Genomic DNA, 23,626 nt, shown 5'->3' on the forward strand with positions numbered 1-23,626 from the left:
GAATGTGTGGGCCTTTGAAAATATTGACCTACCCAACTTTGATTGTGCTGTGTCTATAGCATTTGCCTACTGACGGTAACACTGGATGATGTCAAGCCATTGAAATCAGAAGAGATTACTTCAAGTGGTCACAAATGATCCTTCTGAGGTCTGAGGATGCAAGCATGCCTTCTGCTGTCTGTCATTTGTACAAGCAGGTGGTGCACCCTGTCTAGACTGCTGAGTTGAATCAATGTTATAATGTGTATCACCAAGATAAGACTTGGAGGTCACACTTACCACTGATTAGAAAACCACCAAAATTTCCCTATAATGTGGTCCATAGGATATGTGTTGCCTGTAGACTGCCATGTAAGTGAAAAGCATATCTGGGCATAGGAGCACATGACTTCAGTCCCAACACTTGAGTCACGGGGTCAGGCAGATACCTGAATTTGAGTCAGGCAGTGAGTTTCAAAATAGCCAGGGCTACATTAGAAAGACCCTATCTTAAAAAGAAAGAAATAAAAAGAAACCTGCTACCTGACAGGTTTCTTTTGCTTTCTCTAAGACCTACCTACTGGTTTTATTTTAAATTCTGTTCTGTAATAAAAGAATCAAGGTGTCAGTGCATAACATAATTATCATAATTATTTAATTATATGCCTTTATTATTTTAGGAGAATAGATGTGTCTTTGGCTGATCTTCAGAATAAACAGACTACGGCATATGCACCAGATAAGGTAAGTGAATACAGTTATCATTGGTATAATATCAGGAAAAAGGATTTGTAATGGGGTCCAGAGAAAGAGTGAAGGATGTATGAAGAAAAGCTAACATTCAGGAATCTAAAATTATAAAAGCTGTTCAAGTGACTGATTACAGTCCAGGATAGAATGAGAATACCAAAAAATGACAAAATTTTTCTTTTTTTAAAAGCTATATTTATTTTACATGTATGAGTGTTCTGACTGCATGTACACCTGCATGCCAGAAGAGGGCAACAGATTCCATTATAGATGGTTGTGAGCCACCATGTGGTTGCTGGGAATTGAACTCAGGACCTCTGGAAGAGCAGTCAGTGATCTTAACCACTGAGCTATCTCTCCAGCGCCCAAAAATTTTCTTTGAGAGGCACAGTTATTAAGGATAACAACTTTGAAAAGTTGATTTACAGGTGACACTTAATATTGATCCCCAAACTCCTCAGTGTGTGAAGCTTATAGAAAGTATGATTGACAGCTATTTTTCTAAATCTAGCCTGTGGAACATGTATAAGAAATGCAAGGGAACTGTGGCATTTGGTGCTGCCTGTCTATTTGCTATAGAACTTACGAAAGATTCAGTGGAATAAAAACTAGCAAAATAATGAAAATGATGCTAATTTCTTCATTATCATTGAATGTGTTCCTACGCAACACCTCCACTCCCACCTTCTAATTCTTTACTGATAATAAAGACTGCCATGACTAACCAGGTTGAAAGAGAAGTCTTAAAAAGCATGTCAAATTCTAGATGAATTGTTACTTTTTCCTTTGAGAATATTTTTTTGTGAAAAGATTTTAATGTATTTCTGATGTACTGTAAGTAGTTTTTCACTTATGAAATAAAGTTTTTATTAATACGGATTTCTTAGTTTATTGAATGATTTTTTAAGAAAATTCATAATTATCTTTATAGTCAACTTACAGGGAATTTGAAGACAAAATATTCTTAATTCTTGCAGTATGGTGTGGTACATTTTAAAGTCTGTCAGATGTAGTTCAGTATGCTTTTAAAATAATCCATAAAGTCTCTTTCATGTAAAAGTTCTAAATTCCCCCCCCCATGGTATTTTATAACTGAGATTTAGTTTTAAGGTTTTTTTGTAAGTATTTTTTCATATTGACTCATATAGCATTTATTAATTTTAATGTCTGTACAGTTTTGTTTGATTTATTTGTCAAATTTGCTGCATCCTTTTCTTCCATCTAAATTATTTTTACATTTAAGTTGTTTCCTCTTCGTTATTTTAAATATTTTTTTAAAGGCAACCCCTTTTTGGGATACAATCCCAGAAGTAGGATTTCTGGTTAATATTAAGAACTTTTCTGACTAATGTCAGTTGTGTCTCAAAATATTGTATCAGTTTATACTACCATTAGCAGAATGAGTATAAAATAATTAAGGACTTTTAATTTAATTAAGTTTCCTGTAGAAGTGGTCTTTGTGCAACTAACAGTAATATGAATGCGTTATCTTCTGTCAAAATTCTTTAGACTCTGGTCAAAGTAATAGATCCAAATGACTTACGACATGACATTGAAAGGAGGAGAAAAGAGCGGTTACAGAATGAAGATGAGAACATTTTTCACATGGCTAGTCCTACAGAGAGGTAATCAGTGAATGAAAACTCTCCTGCTATTAGAAGCCATTAGGAGGCTTTTGGTTTCAGCAGTTTTTACATTTTTGGGTGATTAACTTTAGTCTGGGGATTTGAGTATTTAGATCCATTTTCTGTTTATTAAGATGTTTTAAGTTATTCACAAGTTATTGGAGGAAGCTTGATTTAAACATCAAAAACCAGGGAGTGTGTAAATATTTAAGGTCTTCTAATCTAGAAAAGAAGAGTATAACAGCTGTTTTCATATTAGTAAGAGCCAGGACCAGCAGTTTGGCTCAAGGAGATTGAAACTAATATGTTTGGGCCCTTAGGTTCTGACTTAGTCTGAATGAGTACAAAATTTTTTGAGGTCAGTACAGTTCTCTTTGGGAATTCTTGGTTCCCTGAAGTAGGTAGGTGGAGTAAAACAGGTGGAAGACATCAGGTGTGTTGGCATATGCCTTTAACCTCAGCACCCTGGAGGCAGAGACAGGTGGATCTGTGTAGTGAGATCCTGTCTCAAAAACTAAACTAAAACTAACAAGAAAAGAAACAGCAGAGGGAGACCTCAATTTGAATCTTTACTGACTCTGCCCACTTTACAAACTGCCAACAAATTTATGAATCTTTAGAAATCTCTCCATACTGTAGTAATAAGACCAGTTTATTATAAAGGGGCATCTGTACTTAATAAAGTCACTGTCATTTTAGCAGAAGTTATGTCATGCATACCAAAGAGATCATATCATTTTTTCTGTATTCAGTCTCATACCTCTTTCCAGGGGTCTTTAGTCATCTGTATTGGCCTCAGTTCGTACCTCTAATTCTGAGAACTAGTGGAGCCTATGACAACTATGTGAACCCAGATGATGAAGAGAAATAATAGAATGAGACGGAATTTCTAGTTTGGGCAAGAGTCCTTAATTTGAATCCCTGAAAAGAATATGGATAGGAATATGAATAGGATAGTGCTAATTGTTTTTCCATAACCCTTAATATCAACTCTTAAAACAATTATTTGACTAGACTTAAATCAACTCAAAACCTAACTAACCTTAATAAAAATTCATAGAGCTTGTTTTAGCTAGAATTGATGTTGACAATAAGTTTGGGACTGATTAAAAGATAGTGAAACTGCTTTGCATATAAAACAACTGGAAAATGTAAACTTCTTGTCCTTTGCTGGGTGAAAGTCACCAATTTCCTAATATTATATGCTTACGCATGGTATCACTGTATTTAATGACAACATGTCTATTTTGATTTTCTTGGCTTAGAGAGCTTTAGAAGAAACACAGTGTATCAAGAGACAGGAATATTTCAACATGTACAATGCTAACTGCATCATAAATGCCCCAGGGAGTATCTTTACCCTTTGAGATGATTACAGCTTGAATGCTGGCATTCTACTTGGGTTTGATGCTCAGCTCTTAAGAATCCTAGCTATGTGAGTGACTTGGGATAGGTTAACTAGCCTCTGTTTCCTCATCTGCGAAATAGGAACCAGAACTATGCTTACTTCATACGGGTGACCATAATTAATAAAATGTAGCTGGTTAGCATTAAGGTTGTTAATGTTAGCTTTGAGGACAGTGTTATAGCATGAAACATGAGGATTTTTAAAAATTTTACCATACATTGCCATAAAATTCATCCTTTGTAAGTAAGCAAATGAGTTGTTTTTACTATATTCACAGAGTTGTGTACAAACCACTTACCCCCCAAGAATATATTGTCACTCCAGAAGGAAACAATGTACCCAGATGTGACATGACCCCCACCATTTTTTTCTTTTCCCCTCCTCCGTCAACCACTGTTACACATTTTGTTTCTATGGATTGCCAATTCTCAACATTTTAGATAAATGCGGTGATATGATGTTTGGCTTTTTGTGACGTGACTTCTTATTTCATGTAGCATGTATTGAAAGTTTAGCCATGCTACAGCATGGATTTCTTTCATGGCTAAATAATGCTCCATTGTACGGATGTATCTCATGTTCTTTTATTCATTTATCCGTTGATGGACTATTGATTTGTTTCCACTTTTTGGTTATTGTGAATAAATAGTGCTGGGAACATTTGTGTGCAAGTTTTTGTGTGGTCATGTCTTCATTTTTATTAAGTATATACCTACATGTAGAATTGATAGTTAGGTGCTTATTGCCAAACCTTTTTCCAACATGACTACATGATTTTACATTCTTAGCAGCAATGTCTGATGTCTTTAACAATAACTTTGGGGTTCTTTTTGAATTTATTTTTGCTTTTTGTTTTTAAAATGATACCAGGGCCATTTTGATTTGCATTTCCCTTATGACTAAGGATGTTGAGCTTTTCTTTAAGTGTTTCTCTGCCATTTGATATTCCTCCATTGAGAAGTCTCTCTTTGGCTCTGTATCCTATTTTTTAATTGGATTACTTGAATTGTTGCTGTTTAACTTCTTGAGTTCTTCATATATTCTGGATAGTAGCCCTCTGTCAGATATAGGGTTGGTGAAGATCCTTTCCCAGTCTGTAGGCTGTCGTTTTGTTCTGATGACGGTGTCCTTTGCTTTACAGAAGCTTTTCAGTTTCATGAGATCTCATTTATTGATTGTTGATCTTAGAGCCCATGCTGTTGGTGTTCTGTTCAGGAAGTTGTCTCCCGTGCCAATGAGTTCAAGGCTCTTTTCCACGTTTTCTTCTAAGAGGTCTAATGTGACTGGTTTTTGTTGAGGTCTTTTATCCACTTGGACTTTAGTTTTGTGCAGGGTGATAAATGTGGATCTATTTGCATTTTTCTACATGTTGATATCCACTTAGACCAGCACCATTTGATGGAGATGTTGTCTTTTTTTCCCATTGTATGGTTTTTGTCATCTTTGTGGTGTCCATAGGTGTCTGGGCTTATTTCTGGGTCTTCTATTTGATTCCATTGATCCAGCAGTCTGTTTCTATGCCAGTACCATGCAGTTTTTATTACTGTTGCTCTATAGTACAGCTTGAGATCAGGGATGGAGATACCTCCAGAAGGTCTTTTATTGTAGAGGATTGCTTTAGCCATTCTGGGTTTCTTGTTATTCCATATGAAGTTGAGAATTTTTCTTTCAAGGTCTGTAAAGAATTGTGTTGATAATTTGAAGGGAATTGTATTGAATCTGTAGATTGCTTTTGGTAAGATGGCCATTTTTAACTATGTTAATCCTGCCGATCCATGAGCATGGGAGATCTTTCCATCTTCTGTTATTGACTTCTATTTCTTTCTTCAGAGACTCGAAGTTTTTTTTCATACAAGTCTTTGACTTGCTTGGTTAGAGTTACACCAAAGTACTTTATGTCTTTTGTGGCTATTGTGAAGGGTGTTGTTTCCCTAATTTCTTTCTCAGCCCATTTGTCTTTTGTATACAGGAGGCCTATTGATTTTTTTTTAGTTAATTTTGTATTCAGCCACTTTGCTGAAGGTGTTTATCAGTTGTAGGAGTTCCCTGGTAGAATTTCTGCGATAACTCATGTATACTATCATAGCATCTGCAAATAGTGATACTTTGACTTCTTCCTTTCTGATTTGAATCCCCTTGATCTCCTTTAATTGTCTTCTTGCTCTAGCAAGGACTTTAAGAACTATGTTGAAGAGATAAGGAGAGAGTGAGCATCCTTGCCTTGTCCCTGATTTCAGTGGGATTGATTTAAGTTTCTCTCTGTTTAGTTTGATGTTGGCTACAGGCTTGCTGTATATTGCCTTTACTATGTTTAAGTGAGTGCCTTGTATCTTTGATCTCTCCAGTACTTTAAACATGAAGGAGTGTTGGATTTTATCAAATGCTTTTTCAGCATCTAAGGAGATGATCATGTGTTTTTGTTTTTTTTCCTTCAGTTTGTTTATATGGTGGATTCCATTATAATATAAGTTATATGAAGGCTCTCTATCTAGATGACTATTTCTTAATGTCCTGGGTTCCTTCGCCAGTAAGCTTAATGGTCATTTCAGCCAATGTCTAAGACCTTGCTATTCTCTATTGGCTCTTCATTGTGACCAGTATTTTATTGTGATGTCTCCAGGTCTTACAGTGTTTCCAAGTCTTCTGACACATGACTTTTCTTAGTAACTCCTGTTACTAAGTATAATTGAGATGTTCTATAGGTATGGGTTGTGTTAAGCAGCTTAAAATTTTTATCAGTGAACTTTAAAAGGACATGAAACTATAAGAACTTTATTTTTCACTAGGGAACTTATGGGAAAAGAAAGTTTATATCAAACTAGGGTGAACTTAATAGAGGTATTTTTCTGTACAACCTTGTTTCTGAGCATTGAAGGGAGATGGGGATATAACAAGGAAAGCATTGCCAAGGACTGTAGAAATGAGGCTTCCAGGATCTTTCTCTCAGGGAGACACTCATTGTCAGGGTTTCTTGCTCTCACTGTCAGGAGCTGGGAGCCTGTCCTTTCCAATATCAGAGCCCACAGCTTTGCCATTGAGGTGACTATGTTCCATTCCAGTATCTTACCTTCTCTTTGGTAAATAGGTTGGGTCAGGAGCCACTGATACTTTTGCCAAGTAGAATCTCAGGAAGTGGGCAGAGCAGCCATTTATTCTTTTTCCTGAGGGGGGAAAAAATAACTTCCATGTGTCAGCTTTAGCCTCCAGGAACTCTGTCCTTGGACCTCAGATTGAGACCCCTATTACAAGAAATATTGTTTTTCCTGTGTTGGTAATTTCCAGCTTACTTAAATAATGTTTATTGAAAATAACAGACGTAATAACCATCATTTATAATTTTAGTAATGACAGCGCATTAAAATTTTATTGTTGTGCATATCCTAACTTTTTTTTAACCCTTTTAACTGATAAAAGTAAAGTAACAACATTCTTTCTTTCCCTTTATCAGGAATCATCAGTGTCCCAGTTTTTCAAAGGTGAAGACTGTTTGTGCTGATGGATTTCAAAAGCCCCCCCATTTTAAAAAAGCAAATTTTCGAAAATTTGTTCAGAAACCTTACATAGTAAGATTGGAGTTTCAGGTTTTTCATTTTGTACATTCTTTATAAATATATCTATATTCTTCAAAGTACTTGCAACTTCATTATGTGTTATAAGAGCATTGAGGCTTAAAGATTTTATGACAAGAAAGCTCATTTCTTACTTGAAATCGTAAAAAAGTGATTTATTATATTAACTAATTTTCATAAAATGGTTTAATAACAACTTTATTAAAATATAATTTATACACTATAAAATCCACTCATTTTAGTTGTATAATTTGGTGATTTTTAATTCTGCAAGATGTGTTATAGTCATCACGTTAGTTCAGTTGTTGGACTCGAGACAGGATTTCACTTTGTTGCTCAGGCTAAGCAGTGGAATTCAATCTACATTCCAGGCAAGCTTCAAATTTACAAACCTTCTGCCTTCTTTCACTTCCTAAGTGCAGAGATTACAGGCATATGCCCCCATGTCTGAATAGCATATTGTCATTACCCAGTAAAAGCTGTCATGCCTGTTTAGTTATTCCATGTTCCCACTCCTCCACCAAACCCCTAATCACTTTATTTTAAAGATTTGCTTATAGGATAGATCATGATATAATAGCTGACAGCTCTAAATGATGACTAAGTGAGAGAAAGCAGGGTTAGTTTGTAACCTAATTTTAGAAGTAATATTCCACCACTTTACCATAAGATTATTACAAGAAAGGTATGCCCACAATCAAAGAGAAGGATCATTGATGGAGATAATTAGGAACCATGTCAACAGCTGCCTAGTACAATCCTCCCTCTGGCCAGACTCTACAGAAATGGATTAAATAGAAGGTAATAAATAATAAGATTGTTGATTTTAGAAATAGGAAACTGGAGAATGGATACCATCTTGTTTCTGTTGAGCTTTTGGGGTCTCTGTAGTTAGATTGCAAATATAGTTCTTTCTCTTGTTTCTGGGCCTTCTCAAGCTGTTGTAAGAGTATCACCTTGGCTCAGTTAAAGTCTGTGTTGGGCTAACTTGCCTCCTGGCTGTGTGGAGAGTTTGTGTTTTTCTTGGGCAGTAGAAACCCTTTACAAAGGCCTGCTAACAATGGGTTTCTTTCTTTCCAAGATGCATATATGAGTAACTGCTAGATTTATAGTCCACTTTCTAAGAGTCAACCATTGTGTTATACAGAGTGTGTTTTTTTTACACTTCTCACAGGCATGAATGAAACTGGCCCCTCACAAACTAGCATGGGTCATATGAGAGAAGAAGTATGTAAGCTCCATGCTCCTTGATTTGGTGTCTTAATCTTCCAACACATGTTGTAAATGGTGAGACTAGTTTTTAAAGTACCCTTTAAGGTTTATTAACCCATACTAATACTTTTCGTTCAGAACTATACTATGCAGAGAAAAGATGCCATTACTCAGAAGAGATTTAGAGTTGAGGAAAATCATCAAAACAGAAGAGACTCTAAAAGACCCTTTAAGGTATTGAGTGTTGTTTTTCATTTATGTCTGGCAGGGGTTCATATATATGGGAAGTAATATTGAGTTAGTACATTAAAAGCTATTTTCATGGTATTCTTTTATTTATTTATTTAATGTACATTGGTGGTTTGCCTGTATGTATGTTTGTGTGAGAGTCTCGGATCCCCTGGAACTGGAATTACAGATAGTTGTAAGCTGCCATGTGGAAAAGCAGCCTGTGCTCTTAACTGCTGAGCCATCTCTGCAGTCCCCTTTTGCAGTATTCTTTTAGATATTTCATAACTATAAACTAGTGTTTCTGTTTTCTATGAATGTTTCTAGAATTTAATAGTGATCAATTTAATAATGACATGTTTCATCAGGACTTGATTTTGAGTTTCATTTTTGCTAGTGGAACCCTTTTTTCAAATAGTAATGCAGCTGATTCTAGAAATTAGCAAGGGTTTAATTAGTAGGGCAGAGGTAAATTCCATTTGTAAGCAGATGGGCCAGTCACTTTTAAAACTGTTTCAGAAGCTTGCTTGGAAATGCAGCTGTCCACAAGGAGTGTATGCGAAGAGTGAGTGAGGAAGGTTTATACAATTGTTTGGAAAAGTTTACATAAGATTGGTTTATGTCAAGCAAAACTAAATATTCCTCCTTGCTCCCACCTTCAGCACAAAATGACAAGATCAACACCGTAAATGCTTACAGTCCTTTTATGCCTTCTATACTAGATAATACATAGGACAGAATCTAGTTTTTCTCATTGATACAATGAATATTTGCTGTTTTAATGGTAAGAAAAGATAAAGGTACTGTTAGGAACAGATTTTATTTAACTGTCTTTGACTGTTACGAACATATGTGTGGATACCCATGGAGACCAGAAGAGAGTGTTAAATATTGTGGAACTGGAGTTGCAGGCAGTTGTGACCTACCCAGTGTGGGTGCTGGGAAATTGAGCTTGGGTCCTCTGAAAGAGTGACATATCTTTTATCTTTCCAGCCACAGGAATAAGGTTTCAAACTTTAGATTCATAGGTGATTTTACTTTCCATCTTTTCCCCCTCACTGGTACCTGACGTAGTCTCTATGAATCAGACAAATAAATTTAACTAATTAGAACATTTGAATATTATTTTTTCAGTATGATTAATGTCAAGAATTCATTTCTAATTCTTTTTTCTTTTCTCTCCATATGTGTATGTGTGTTTGTCTTCCTTGGTTGTTCTCTACTTTTTTTATTAATAAATTTTCTTCTTTAACAACTTTATATATGTATATAATATATTCACCCCTACCCTGTCTTCATTTTCTCCTACCTGTCTGCCCCCCTACTTTCTCATAATTCTCTGCCTTATTCATGACATTTTGTTTTATGTCCTCCAGAATTTAACTAAGGTTGTATGTGACCTTGGATTTGAAACTATCCATTAGTTTCAAACTGGTGGGTTCATCTGTGGCAACATGACTGGGTACTATGCCTCCCATTTTTCCAGAATTTGTTAGTTTCAATAGTTCTACAGTGTGTGATAGAGCTTTAAGGTCCTCTTTCTCATCTTGTAGCTATTAGGTATGCAAGTTCATGATTGCCTTGATTGTATCATGCTTAGAAAATGGCATTCCCTAGCCTTTCTCCCTTAAATTTTTCTTTTTTAATTTGGACCACAGTTCCACTCCTTCCTCTCCTCACAGTCCCTTCCCCCCCCCTCCCCCCCCCCCCCCCGATACTTCTGCATTTCTCTTCAGAAAAGGGAAAGGCCTCCCATGGATATCAACCATCTATGGCATAGCAAGTTACAGTAAGACTAGGCACCTCTTCTTCTATTAAGGCTAGATGAGGAAATCCAGTAGGAAGAAAGAGTCTCAAAGGCAGGCAGCAGAGTCAGAGACAGCTCCTGTGCCCATTGTTAGAAGTTCCACAAGAAGACCAAGCTACACAACTGTAACATACACAGAGAGTCTAGGTCAAACCCATGCGGGTTCCCTGGTAGGTTATTTGTTTGTTTACCCTACCCATCTAGTCTCCTTATCCTACAGCTCTTACATTTTTTTCTCCTCTACCCCCATCAATAATTTTCCCTGAGTCCTAAGTAGGTGGTACAAAAGTCTTGTTGAGGGTTGAGCCCTCAGCCATACTTTATTTTGGCTCCTGGCACATAGTATCTTGTGCTTGTACGTGTCCCTACATTGAGCTCCATTTGATGCAAAGAGAAGCTTTTTCTCATTAATGCTGAGACAAGGCTTTGACTATGGGAATAAACATACATATTTAGAAAACAGTTTGACACTGTTAATTAGCTAATCAGTGGTTGTAGGTTGCCCCCTAGAATCCAAGTTCTCCTTAGTCATTGTTTTGTTTGGGATTTTTTTGTTGTTTTGTTTTGTTGTTTTTTTTTTTTTTTAGCCCAGTTTACAGTATTTGACATTGGCATGGATTTCCCCTTGTGGACTGGGCTTCAAATCCAGTGAGGGAACATTTGGTTACCTTTCTAATAGTCATATCACTATTGTACTAGTGGGCACATCTTGCCTGGCAGGGTGGTAGTGTAGTTCAGAGTCCACAGCTGAATAAGACCATCGTTGCCTTATTCCCCCAGCAGCCTAACTAGCACCATCTAGCACTGTGAAAACTATCTGGCAGGAAATATCCAGCTCAATTCCAACTCGCTTTTCCTGTATCTTGTAACCGACAGACATGAACTCATGAATGATGAGTTCTACTTCTATAGACAACAGCTTGGCATTGTTTGGGGGATTCTGGAGCCTCCCTGATGGGGCCACAACAACTTCTATGAAAGTATCCCACACCTGGCACTGGGTGATTTTGTTTAGTGACCCTTACCTAGATTGCTTTTTTGTTCCTATGAAAAAGCACTGAACAAAACCATCTTTGGAGAGGAAAGGCTTCATTTGGTTTACAGGTTATAATCACCAAGGAGAGCCAAGGTAGGAGCCTGGGGACAGGAACTGAAACAGAGATGGGGAGGAATGTTACTTACTGGCTTGCTCATCATCTTATACAGGCCAGGACCACCTGCCCAGGGTTGGCAGTGCACAGTGAGATGGACCCTCCCATAGCAAACATTAATTAAGACAACTCCCACAGACAGGCCCCTGTCCCATTCAGTGGATAGAGTTCTTCAACTGAGGTTCCATTCTTCCAGATGATCCCAGTCTGTGCCAGGTTGACATCAAAAGGAAATCAAACAAACAAAAAACCACCAGTACACATTTGACCCGTTGTCAACTCTTCACACACACATTACTCATTGTTAATCCACAATGTTTCCCATCGTGCTTGTACTTAAGATCTACTTAAGAGCTCATGTTAACTAAAATTTAAAAGTCCTACAAGTCTAAAAATGTCAACACTTTAAAAGTTCAAGTTCTCTTTTAAAATCCAGTCTCTCTAACTGTGATGCTTCCTATGAAATAAAAATAATAATAATAAGGTAAATACTTATTGCAAAAGGGAAGAACCCAGAGAACAATTCCCATCAGATAAAAGCAAAACCAAAGTTGGGTGATGTTAAAAGGTCAGTAGCCAGTATCTGGACCTCACCACAACCAGCACAGACCTATTACTTCTAGGATTGGCATTGTCTAACCTTGTGAGCTGTCTGCTTTCAAACTCTATTGTATATATTTTAATTGGGTTACCTGATAGTAGGTGTTCAAGTGACGTTTTCATACCCTCCTTTTCCTTACCCATCCCTATTACCTCAACTCCCCCATACTCTCAACCCTGTCTATGTTTGAAGTTTTGTTCCTAATATTCCCCCTCTCCTTTCTCCTTTTCTTTATGTGCTGCTATCCCCATTCCCTTAAGGCAGTGTTGCACATTGTCCCCTTTCTGATCTCCCTGATTCCATATGTATTCCAGGTTAAATACATAAAACTAAAGAGTTGAGTACAGGATCTGCACATAGGAGAGACCACACATTGTTTGTCTTTCTGGGCCTGGGTTACCTTTGAATATGTTTTTTCCAGTTTTATCCATTTCTCTGCACATTCCACATTTTCATTTTTTCTTCATAGCTAAATAAAATGTCTTTGTATATGCATACCACAGTTTTATCATCCATTCATCAGTTCATGGATAATACTGATTCTGTTTTCTAACTATTGTGAATAGAGCTACCATGGTTAATGGTAGATGTGCAAATGTCTCTGTAGTAGGATATGAATTTCTTTGGAGTTGTATGGCTGGGTCATATAGATGGTAAACTTTTTTTTTTTTTTGAGGAAATTCCAGACTGATTTCAAAAGTGATATAGCAGTTTACACTTACACTAGTGTTGTGTAAGTGGTCCCCTTTACCCACAACTATGCCAGTATTTGTTGTTCTTTGCAGCTTTGATGCTGGCCAGTCTGACTGGATTGAGGTGAAATCTTCAAGGAGCTTTATTTGTTTTATGCGTATGGATTCTTTCCCTGCATGTCTGTACATGTTAAGTCCCATAGCCCATTTAGGTTCTTTGTTTTTATGGAGTTTAGATTTTTGAGTCCTTTATAGATTCTGGTTAATAACCTTATATCAATATATAGCTGACAGATAATTTCTTTCATTCTGTGGACTGCCTTTTCCGTTACTGGTTTCTCGTGCTCTACAGAAGCTTTTTTTAGTTCCACGAGAGCCCATTTATCAGTCATTGTGGGCCTTATTTCTTTGGCTATTGGACTTCTATTCAGAAAATCTTCATATGTTGAAAAGCTTTATATACCTATATGTTACAGTGTAATCTTTGCTTCTTCATTTAGCCAGATTCAGGGTTCCAGATATTATATTGAAGTCTTTGATCCATTGGAGTTGACTTTTGTACAGGGTAGGATATAATACAGTATTAAGTGCCTACATCAAAAAAAAATTGAGAGATCTCAAATAATGATGCATCTTAAGGCCTTGGGGAGAAAGAGAACAAATTGAACAGAGCAGTAGAAGGGAACAAATAATTTGAGATCAGGGTAGAAATTAATGAAACATAAACACATAAAAATGCAAACAATCAGTGAAACAATGAATTTGTTCTTCAAAAAAATAAACAAGATTGCTAAACCCTTAACCAGATTAACTCAAAGGAAGAGAACTTAGATTAGTAAATTAGTTGTGAAAAGGAAGATATGAAAAGTTTTCAATGAAATGAAAACTAACATAACATAAAAACCTATATTCTACTAAAAGGAATGGATGAATTTCTAGATGTATATAACCTACCAAAATTACACCAACGTGAAATAAGTAAGTTAAGACGAACAATGAGATTGCTACAGTCCTAAAAAGTCTCACAACTGAAATCTTGCAGTATTGCATGATTTCAATGAGAAATTGTATAAAAATTTTGTAAAACTTCACACCTGTGCATTCAAATTATTTTACAAAGTAGAAATTGGCTTTGTAAACAATATTGGCTTTACAAAGCAAATATTGTGCTGATACCAAACTGGACAAAGACAACAGAAAGAAAGGAAGAAAGAAGCGAGTATTGTGCTGATACCAAACTTGATAAAGAAAACAACAGAAAGAAAGGAAGAAGGAAAGGAAGGAAGGAAAGAAAGAAAAGGAAGGAAAGTAGAGGAAAAGAATGCTCATCACGTCTACATGATGGACGTAGATGTCTAATTTCTCAATACTTCTATACTGATTCTGTGTTAATCAAAAACATGGCTGTCACAGTCGTGTTGCCTTCATTCCATGGATACACAAGGATGGCTCAGTAAATGTAATTCACTGCATAAATGAATATAAAGATAGAAGTCACATGATCGTCTCTGTAGATGCAGGAAAGACCTTTGGCAAAATCTAACATCCTTTCATGATAAAAGTCCTGGGGGTTGGGCTTGTGTTGCTGGAGAGATAGCTTAGCAAAGATCACTCATTATTCTTGGAGAGGACGTGTCTTTGTTTTCTAGCACCTGGTAGTTTACAACCATCCATAACTCCAGTTCCAGAGGATTCAATGCCCTGTTTTGGCCTCTGTATGTCCTGTATGCATGTAGTAAACATACATATAGGCAAACATACAATAAATAAATCTAAAGAAAATTAAGTCATGAAGAGATTAGAGATGGAGCGAGCAAACCTCATCATGATAAAAGCTTTGTGTCAAAACCTAGCCCAGCATCATACTAAATTGAGAAAAAACCAGAGCATACCTACTAAGATCAGGACTAAGACAAGGATGTCCGTTCTCCACTGCTATTCTGTGTAATGCTTAAAATCTTCACTAGAGCAGTAAGACAAGAAAAGGAAGTAAAAAGGGAGACACACACAAACACAAGTCAAAGTAACCAGGTGGGGTGGTACACACTGGTAATCCCAGCACCTGGGGAGGCAGAGGCAGGCAGACTTCTATGAGTTCAAGGCCAGCCTGGTCTACAAAGTGAGTCCAGGACAGCAAAGGCTACACAGAGAAACCCTGTTCTGAAAAAAGAAACAAGAAAGAAAGAAAAACAAAAGTTGAAGTATTCCTTTTTGCAAATGATATGATTAGAGACCCATCATAATAAACCTCAGAACTGAGAAAACACTCCAGTGAGGTGTCAGAATATAAAATTAATATGCAGAAACTTGTAGCCTTCCTGTATGCCAATGGCAAGCATATTGAAAAAAAAAAGTAAATCTCATTCAGAACAGCTACACACATAAAATATCTGAGAATAAACCAAAGACGACTTCTACAATGAAAACTTTAAGAAGAAAAAAGTTGAGGAAGACACTAGACCCTGGAAAGAGCTCACATGCTTATTAATCAGATTCAATATTGTGAGCCACCATGTGGTTGCTGGAAATTGAACTCATGACCTCTGGAAGAGCACCCAGTGCTCTTAACCTCTGAGCCATCTCTCCAGCCACCTCAGATTCAATATTGTAAAAATAGCTGTTCTTCCAAAGGCAATATACAGATTCTACGGACATTTTCATAAACATAAAAAAAATCTTAAAATTTATAAAGAAGCACAAAAACCCAAGGAAAACCAAAAGAGTTCTGAACAAAAAGAATAATACAAGAAATAGCCAACATTTATAATTTCAGGCTCTACTACAGAGCCATAGTAGTAAAAACAGCATGGTGCTTGTAAAAATAGATCAGTGGAATAGAGGAACTGGATTTAAGTTCATATTACCTGAATTATAATTAAGACACCAAAAATAGATGCTGGAGCAAGACAGTATCTTCCAACAAATGATCCCAGGAAAAACTTAAGCATCAACCTGTAGAAGAATAAAACTAAATCCACCTTACTTTATGAGTCTGTGTCTCATTGTACCAGGAGCTCAGTGATTTGGATAGGCTGGCTTACCAGTGAAGTCCAGGGATGATCTGCCTATTACTACCTTTCTATCCCAACCCCTGTGACTGGTATAGTCAGGTGCTGGAGATCTGAACTCAAGTCTTCATGCTTGCTTAGCAGGCACTTTAAATGACTGAGTCATCTTCCTAGCCCCATTAATCGCACTACTAAAACAAAAACAAAAAAAACACCTATTTTCTATGTAGTAAAGTTTTTTTTAAAGATAATATAAAAATTAGTAGGAAGTTTGAAGAAATTATACTTTAGTGCTGGTATTAATGCCTTTTTAAAATGTTTGTGGTACCAAGAATCAAGGGCTGTTGTGAATATTATTCTTCTGCCTGTCATACTAAGAATAGAATAGACTGTATTTTTAACATTTAATTCTCTTTGGATCCTTTACAGAAACTTTTGGGTGGCAGATTCCAACCCCATTATAAGTCACACCTGGTACAGAAGAGCTTATATATTCAGGCTAAATACCAGCGTTTACGGTTTGCTGGACCAAGGGGATTTATTACCAATAAATTCAGAAAGAGATGTCTAAGGAGGAAAAAAGGTTAGTTTGACAATAACCTTTTAAAAATATTTAGTAACTTTAAATGTTTGTTAGATAATTGGTTTTCATCTAGTTTAAGAAACAAGGGAACAGGGACTGTCTCTGACATGAACTCAGTGGCTAGCTCTTTGACTGCCTCCCCTGGATGGGAGAGCAGCCTTGCTAGGCCACAGAGGAGGACAATGCAGCCAGTTTGGATGAGACTGGATAATCTGGGGTCAGACTGAAGGGAAGGAAGACCTCCCCTATCCATGGACTTGAAGAGAGGCATAGGAGGAGATGAGGGAGGGATGGTGGGATTCGGAGGGGAGGCGGGAGGGGGCTACAGCTGAGATACAAAGTGAGTAAACTGTAATTAATATAAAAAATAAAAATATAAAGAAGAGGTTATAATGAACAATTAAAAAGAAACAACCTAACATATTAAAAGTGATCTTAATGCATTATTATTGAGTGAAAACTTTGAAGAGCGATGCTGATGGAACTGTAAAACTATTTAAGCTTAAAATTTTTGCCATACTACCTGAAACAATTTGAATGTGCCAGCTTGTTATATGACAAAGTGTTGTAGTAAACAAAAAAAAAAATGAGGTAATAGAGTTTAATATTAAAACCTATAATTATTGCTGGTGACGGACACCTGTAATCCCAGCACTCAGGGAGCCAGAGGCAGGCAAATCTCTGTGAGTTTGAGGCCAGCCTGGTCCACAAAACGAGTCCAGGACTGCTACAGAGAAACCCTGTCCCCAAAAACAAAGTAAAACAGAAAAAGTGTAATTATTGTAGCAGTTTCATTTAACCCGCTATCAAATCAGTAAAAGACACAGACACCTGATAGATTTTAGATAAGTTTTATTTTACCTGGGGCTAGGCAGATCTTAGCCCCCTAAACTACCCTTAACCTCCCAGCCTTCATCCTATGCCAATTACTCTAATTTTTATCTGGGCTACTTCCCATCCATAATTTCATAAATACTTGCTTATGCTTCTTAGCTGGGGCCTTTTCCTCTATCTACATTGATTTGGCCATGTGCATCTCTCCCCACTAATCCAGAGCAGCTCTGCTTTCTCCCTTCTCCTCTACCTCCTCTCTCCTGTGAGCCTTCTGCCCCCAAAGCCCTTGAACCATAGTTTGGCCCCTCATGTCTGCACTTCCCAGGTGAGCCTACTTTATTTAGCCAAGCAAGGATACTTGGGGAACACTCCTTACATCACATGGGTGCAGGAGATGGTTCAAGATTCATAGCAATGCTCCTGGCAGGGCAGAAACCAGATCTCAGGCACTGGAATCAGCATCTGAAAACACAGTGCACAAGCCCCTCTCTAACAACAAAACTTTTCCTTGGGAGACACAACACAGAGGCATAAGTGCATTTTTATCGTGTAGTTAATCTTTGAAGTGAACATTTAATGACCTATAATATTTAGGTATTCTTCTGGACTCCGCTTCCTTTCTAAAATTAAACATTTTAATTGATTAATTTGTTCTTTAGCAGTTTCTTTCTTTCTTTATTTAGTTTCGGAGACAGGGTTTCTCTGTGGAGCCTTGCCTGTCCTGGACTTGCTTTGTAGACCAGGCTGGCCTCGAACTCAGAGAGAAAGCTTGTCTCTGCTTCCCTGAGTGCTGGAATTACAGACGGGTGCTGCCACCACCCGGCTTCCTCACTCTTACTTTTCTCATACCACAGGTCCCCTTTCTCACATTCATACCTTTGTTTTTGTTTGTTTGTTTGTTTGTTTGTTATAATTGATTTTTTTTTAACCAGGACTGTGTCTGTGGTCACGGCTTTGGAACTGTTTCCTGGAGCCTCATGTTTAGCAGACAACTGGAGGCAATGATCAGATCTTCCCAGAATCCATCAGTTGCCAATAGTTCCGCTGAGAGGGTGTCAGCTACTTTTCTGTCGTTGTGACAAAGTACCATGACCGAGACAACTTAACAGAAGAAAGGGTTTATTTGGGACATGCAGTTTCAGAGGGTTAAAGTCCATAGCCATCATGGCAGGGAACATGGAAGGAGGCAGGCAAATATGACTCTGGAGCAGTAGCTAAGGGCTGGCATCTTGATTATAACTACAAGGCAAAAAAAAAAAAAAAAAAAAAAAAGCTAAGAGTGATGTGGGTTTAAACCTCAAAGCCTGTGCCCAGTGACATACCTCTTCCAACATTGCCACACCTCCTAATCCTTCCCATATAGTTCCACTGATTTATGGAGGTGATGTCTATGAACTTAGAGGGACCATTCTCATTTAGACCACCACAGAGGATTAGGATCCTCTAAGCCCTTCTGTGATCCGTGATTGGTAGTGACAGTCCTGGTCTCGTGCAAGCATCTGTAGCTTCTGTGAGATAAGTTTTTGCTATGACTTTATCATGTCCTGAAGATAGCATTAGCAGTCCTCTTTCCTATTTATTATCTTTCTCTTACATTCTTTCTAAACTCTCTTTTGCAGTATTGCCTCTGACTTAGAGGGGTTGACATAATGTCCTGTTTCTGTATACTCAACCATCATTAACTTGAAGCATCTTTACTGTAGTTCACTGCAAAGAAAAGCTGCTCTGATAAAAGCTGAGAGTGTTATTTGTCTATAAGTATAAATATTTAGACTTCAGTTTAGTGCCATGTTAATTTCAGCTAAAGAACAGTAGTAAGCCTTGCCCTAGGACCCATGGCCTTCGCAATCATAGGTTATATTTTTTTTCTCCATTAAATCACTTTACATCCTGATCCTAACCCTCTCCCTCCTCTCCTCCTAGTCTCACCCTTACACTCCCTACCCCCATTTCCCTCTCCCCTTCTCCTCAAAAAGGGAGGCCTGGCATTGGTATTGACTTACCCTGCCACATCAAGTTGCAGTAGGAATAAATGCCTCCTTTTCCACTAAGGCAAGCCAAGGCAGCCCAGCTAGGGGAAAGGGATCCAAAGTAGGCAACAGAGTCAGAGACAGCCCCTACTCTCATTGTTAGGGGAACCACATGGAGAACAAGCTGCACATCTGCTACCTATGTGTAGGGGGTCTAGATTCAGCCCATGCATGCTCTTCAGTTGGTGATTCAGTCTCTGTGAGCCCAGGTTAATTGACTCTGTAGGTCTTCTTGTAGTGTTTTTAATTGCTGAGTAGTATTCCATTGTATAAATGTACCACAATTTCTGTATCCATTCCTCAACTGAGGGACATCTGGGTTGTTTCCAGTTTCTGGCTATTACAAATACAGTTGCTACAAACATGGTTGAGCAAATGTCCTTGTGATACAGTGGAACATCTTTTGGGCATATGCCTAAGAGTGGTATAGCTGGGTCTTGATGTAAAACTATTTCCCAATTCTCTGAGAAACTGCCAGATTGATTTCCAAAGTGGTTGTACATAATTGCACGTTTACCAGCAGTTAAGAAGTGTTCCCCTTGCTCCACATTCTTGCCAGCATGAGCTGCCATTTGAGTTTTTATCTTAGCCATTCTGACAGGGCTAAGATGGAATCTCAGAGTCATTTTGATTTGCATTTCCCTGATGACTAGAAAAGTTGAACATTTTTTAAAATTTATTTTTATTTTCTTTGTAAATTTATTTTATATCCCAAGGGTGCCCCCTCCCTTCCCTCCTCCCAGTCCCCTCCTTCTTCCTCTTCTCTCTTCCACATCAAGTCTCATCAGGACTGAGCATATCTTCATCACCTGAGGCTAGGCAAGGCAGCCCTGCCAGGGGGAAGTAATCCAAAAGCAAGCAATAGAGTTAATGTTAGAAACATCCATTACCCCCGCTCCATTCATCAGGTGCCCCATATAAAGACCAAGGCGCCTATTGACTACTTGTGTGCAGGGGACCTAGGTCCAGATCAAGCATGCTCCTTAGTTGATGTCTCAGTCTCTGTAAGCCCCAATGGGACTGGGTTAGTTATCTCTGTAGGTCTTGTGAGGTTCCTGTCCCCTCCAGGTCCTTCGATCTTTCCCCCAGCAGTTCCACAGGACCCCCCAGAGCTCCATCCCATGATTGCTTGCAGCATCTGTCTTGGCCTCTGTCCTGGCCTCTTTGCTGGCTGGAACCTCCCAGACTCCAGTCAAGTTAGGTTCCTGTCTGCAGTTAAAGCAGAGTATCATTGTTATTGTCAGGGCCTGCCTATCTACCATGGGCAGGGTCTCAGATTAGGCCAATTATTAGTTAGATTTTCCCTCAATCTTTGTTCCCTTGTTATTCATGCACTTCTTGTAGGCAGGGTAATTTTTGGATCACAGGTTTTGTTGATGGGTTGTTGTTCCCGTCTTTCCACTAGTTTTACCTGGCTAGGAGGTGGTCACTTCAGTCTTAATGTGCTATTGTCTCCCACCCCCACCCCCATTAGGAGTCTCAGCTAGTGTCCCACCCATATGTTCCTAGGAGCCTACCCTGTTGCAGGCCTCCAGCCTGACAAAGAGATGTCCTCCCTCAGTTTCCCTCTTTATTCCTAGCTCTCTTAACTCCGCCCATTCTTCCCATATCTGATCTCCATCCTTGTTTCCTCCCCATTCCATCTCCTGCCCAGTTCCTTCTCTTCATCCACTTATGCTGTCTATTCTATTTCCCCTTCTGAGTGACATTCTGGCACCCTCATTTGGGTTCTCCTTCTTACTTAGCTTCTTAGGGTCTGTAGATTGTAGTATGGTTATCCTGTACTATAGGTCTAATATCCACATATAAGTGAGCATATACCATGTGTGACTTTCTGGGTCTGAGTTAACTCACTTAGGATGATCTTGTCTAGTTCCATCAATTTTCCTTTCATATTTGTATCTTCTTTAGTTGTCTTATTGCTCTAGCTAGAACTTCAAGTTCTACATTGAATAGATATGGGGAGAGTGGGCAGCCTTGTCTTGTCTTTGATTTCAGTAGAAGTGCTTTAAGTTTCTTTCCATTTAATTTGATGTTGTCTATTGGCTTGCTGTATATTCCCTTTATTGTGTTTAGGTATGCACCTTGTATCCCAGGTCTCTCCAAGACTTTTAACATGAAGAGTGTTGAATTTTGTCAGAGGCTTTTTCAGCATCCAATGAGATGAGCATGTGGCTTTTTTTCTTTCAGTTTGTTTATATGGTGGATTACAAAGATGGATTTTTGTATGTTAAACCATCCCTGTGATGAATACTACTTAATCATGGTGGATGGTGTTTTTGGATTCGGTTTGCGATTATTTTATTGAGTAATTTTTGTATAAGTGTTCATAGGGAAATTGGTCTGAAATTTTCTTTGTTGGGTCTTTGTGTGGTTTAGGTATCAGGGTGACTGTTGCCTCATAGAATGAGCTTGGCAATGTTCCTTCTGTTTCTACTTTGTGGAATCCTTTGAGGAGTATCGGTGTTAGCTCTTCTTTGAAGGTGTGGTAGAATTCTGTGCTGAAACCATTTGACCCTCTGCTTTTCTTGGTTGGAAGGCTTAATGACTGCTTCTATTTCCTTAGAGGTTATAGGACTACTTAAATTGTTTGCCTGATCTTGCTTTAATACTGGTAAGAGATATCTGTCAAAAAAAATCATCCATTTTGTTTAGATTTTCTAGTTTTGGGGAGTACATGTTTCTGAAGTTAAGACCCAATGATTGTTTGGATTTCCTCAGTGTCTGTAGTTATGTCCCCCTTTTCATTTCTGATTTTGTTGACTTTGATAGGATACTGTCTCTGCCTCTTAGTTTGGCTAATGGTTTGTCTATCTTGTTGATTTTCTTAGAGAACCAGCTCTTGGTTTTGTCAATTCTTTGTATTGTTCTCTTTGTTTCTAATGTATTGATTTCAGCTCTGAGTTTATTTACTGCTATCTATTACTACACTTGAGTATGTTTACTTCTCTTATAGAGCTTTCAGGTGTGCTGTTAAGTTGCTAGTACGAGATTTCTCCCAGTTCTTTATGAAGGCGCTTAGTGCTGTCACTTTTCTTCTTAGCACTGCTTTCATTGTATCCCATAAGTTTGTGTATGTTGTGACTTCATTTTCATTGACTTTTTAGGAAGTCTTTATTTCTTAATTTCTTCCCTAACCCAGTTGTCACTGAGTAGAGAGTTGTTCAGTTTCCATGTGTATGTAGGCTTTTTGTTTTTTCCTGTTGTTGTTGGGGTCCAGTTTTAGTCCATGGTAGTCTGATAGGATACAGGAGATTATTTCAATTGTCTTGTATCTGGTGAATCTTGCTGTAACCAACTATATGGTCTATTTTGGAGAAGGTTCCATGAGGTGCTGAGAAGAAAGTAAATTCTTTTGTGTTTGGGTAAAAGTTTCTGTAAATGTCTGTCAGGTCCATTTGATTCATGACCTCTGTTAGAGACATTGTTTCTTTGTTTAATTTCTGTTTTGTTGACCTGTCCTTTGATGAGAGTGAGGTGTTGAAGTCTCCCACTATTAATGTGTGGCGATCTATGTGTGGTTAAGTTTTATTAATGTCTTTTACAAATTTGGGTGCCCTTGTATTTGGGCATAGATGTTCAGAACTGAGATGTCATCTTGGTGGATTTTTCCTTTGATGAGTATAAAGTGTCCTTCCCCATCTCTTTTGATCAATTGTGGAAGAAAGTCTATTTTATTAGATATTTGAATGGCTACTCCAGCTTTGTTTCTTGGGTCCGTTTCTAGCCCTTCACTCTGTAGTGGTACCTGCATTTATTGCTGAGGTGTGTTTCTTGTATGCAGCAGAATGATGGATTCTGTTTTTGCATCTATTCTGTAAGCCTGTCTTTTTATTGGAGATGAGTCAATTAATGCTAAAAGATATTAATAATCAATGATTGTTAATTCCTGTTGTTTTGATGCTGGTGGTGGTATGGTGGGAGAGAGGGCACACAAGTGTGTGAGCATGCAAGCAAGCTTTCCTTCAGTTGGCTTTGCTGGTGTGGTGTTAATTATTTCCAGTGTTTTGTGTGTAGTTAACCTTCTTGGGTCATAGCTTTTCTTCTAGTATCTTCTGTAGGGCAGGATTTGTAGACAGATATTGTTTGAATTTGGTTTTATTATGAAGTATCTTATTCTCTCCATATATGTTGATTAAAAGTTTTACC

General features: G+C 37.9%; 1 protein-coding gene across 7 annotated transcripts in view; it reads left to right on the forward strand.

The window, feature by feature from the left end:
* The window catches only part of Bclaf3 (BCLAF1 and THRAP3 family member 3), a 60,476-nt gene that overhangs the window by 25,712 nt on the left and 11,138 nt on the right, over positions 1-23,626 (forward strand). For 4 of the 7 annotated variants that reach the window (XM_055615748.1, XM_055615750.1, XM_055615747.1 and 1 more), the window contains 5 exons: positions 660-723; positions 2,239-2,354; positions 7,211-7,325; positions 8,682-8,777; positions 16,460-16,613. In XM_055615748.1, the coding sequence (XP_055471723.1) occupies positions 660-723; positions 2,239-2,354; positions 7,211-7,325; positions 8,682-8,777; positions 16,460-16,613 (545 nt within the window). The remainder of the gene's footprint in view (positions 1-659; positions 724-2,238; positions 2,355-7,210; positions 7,326-8,681; positions 8,778-16,459; positions 16,614-23,626) is intronic. The other 3 variants (XM_055615752.1, XM_055615754.1, XM_055615753.1) reach the window with 2 other exon arrangements.

This window comes from Psammomys obesus, unplaced genomic scaffold (genome assembly GCF_907164565.1).
Source record: "Psammomys obesus unplaced genomic scaffold, mPsaObe1.curated_primary_1811, whole genome shotgun sequence".
Classification (NCBI taxonomy): domain Eukaryota; kingdom Metazoa; phylum Chordata; class Mammalia; order Rodentia; family Muridae; genus Psammomys; species Psammomys obesus.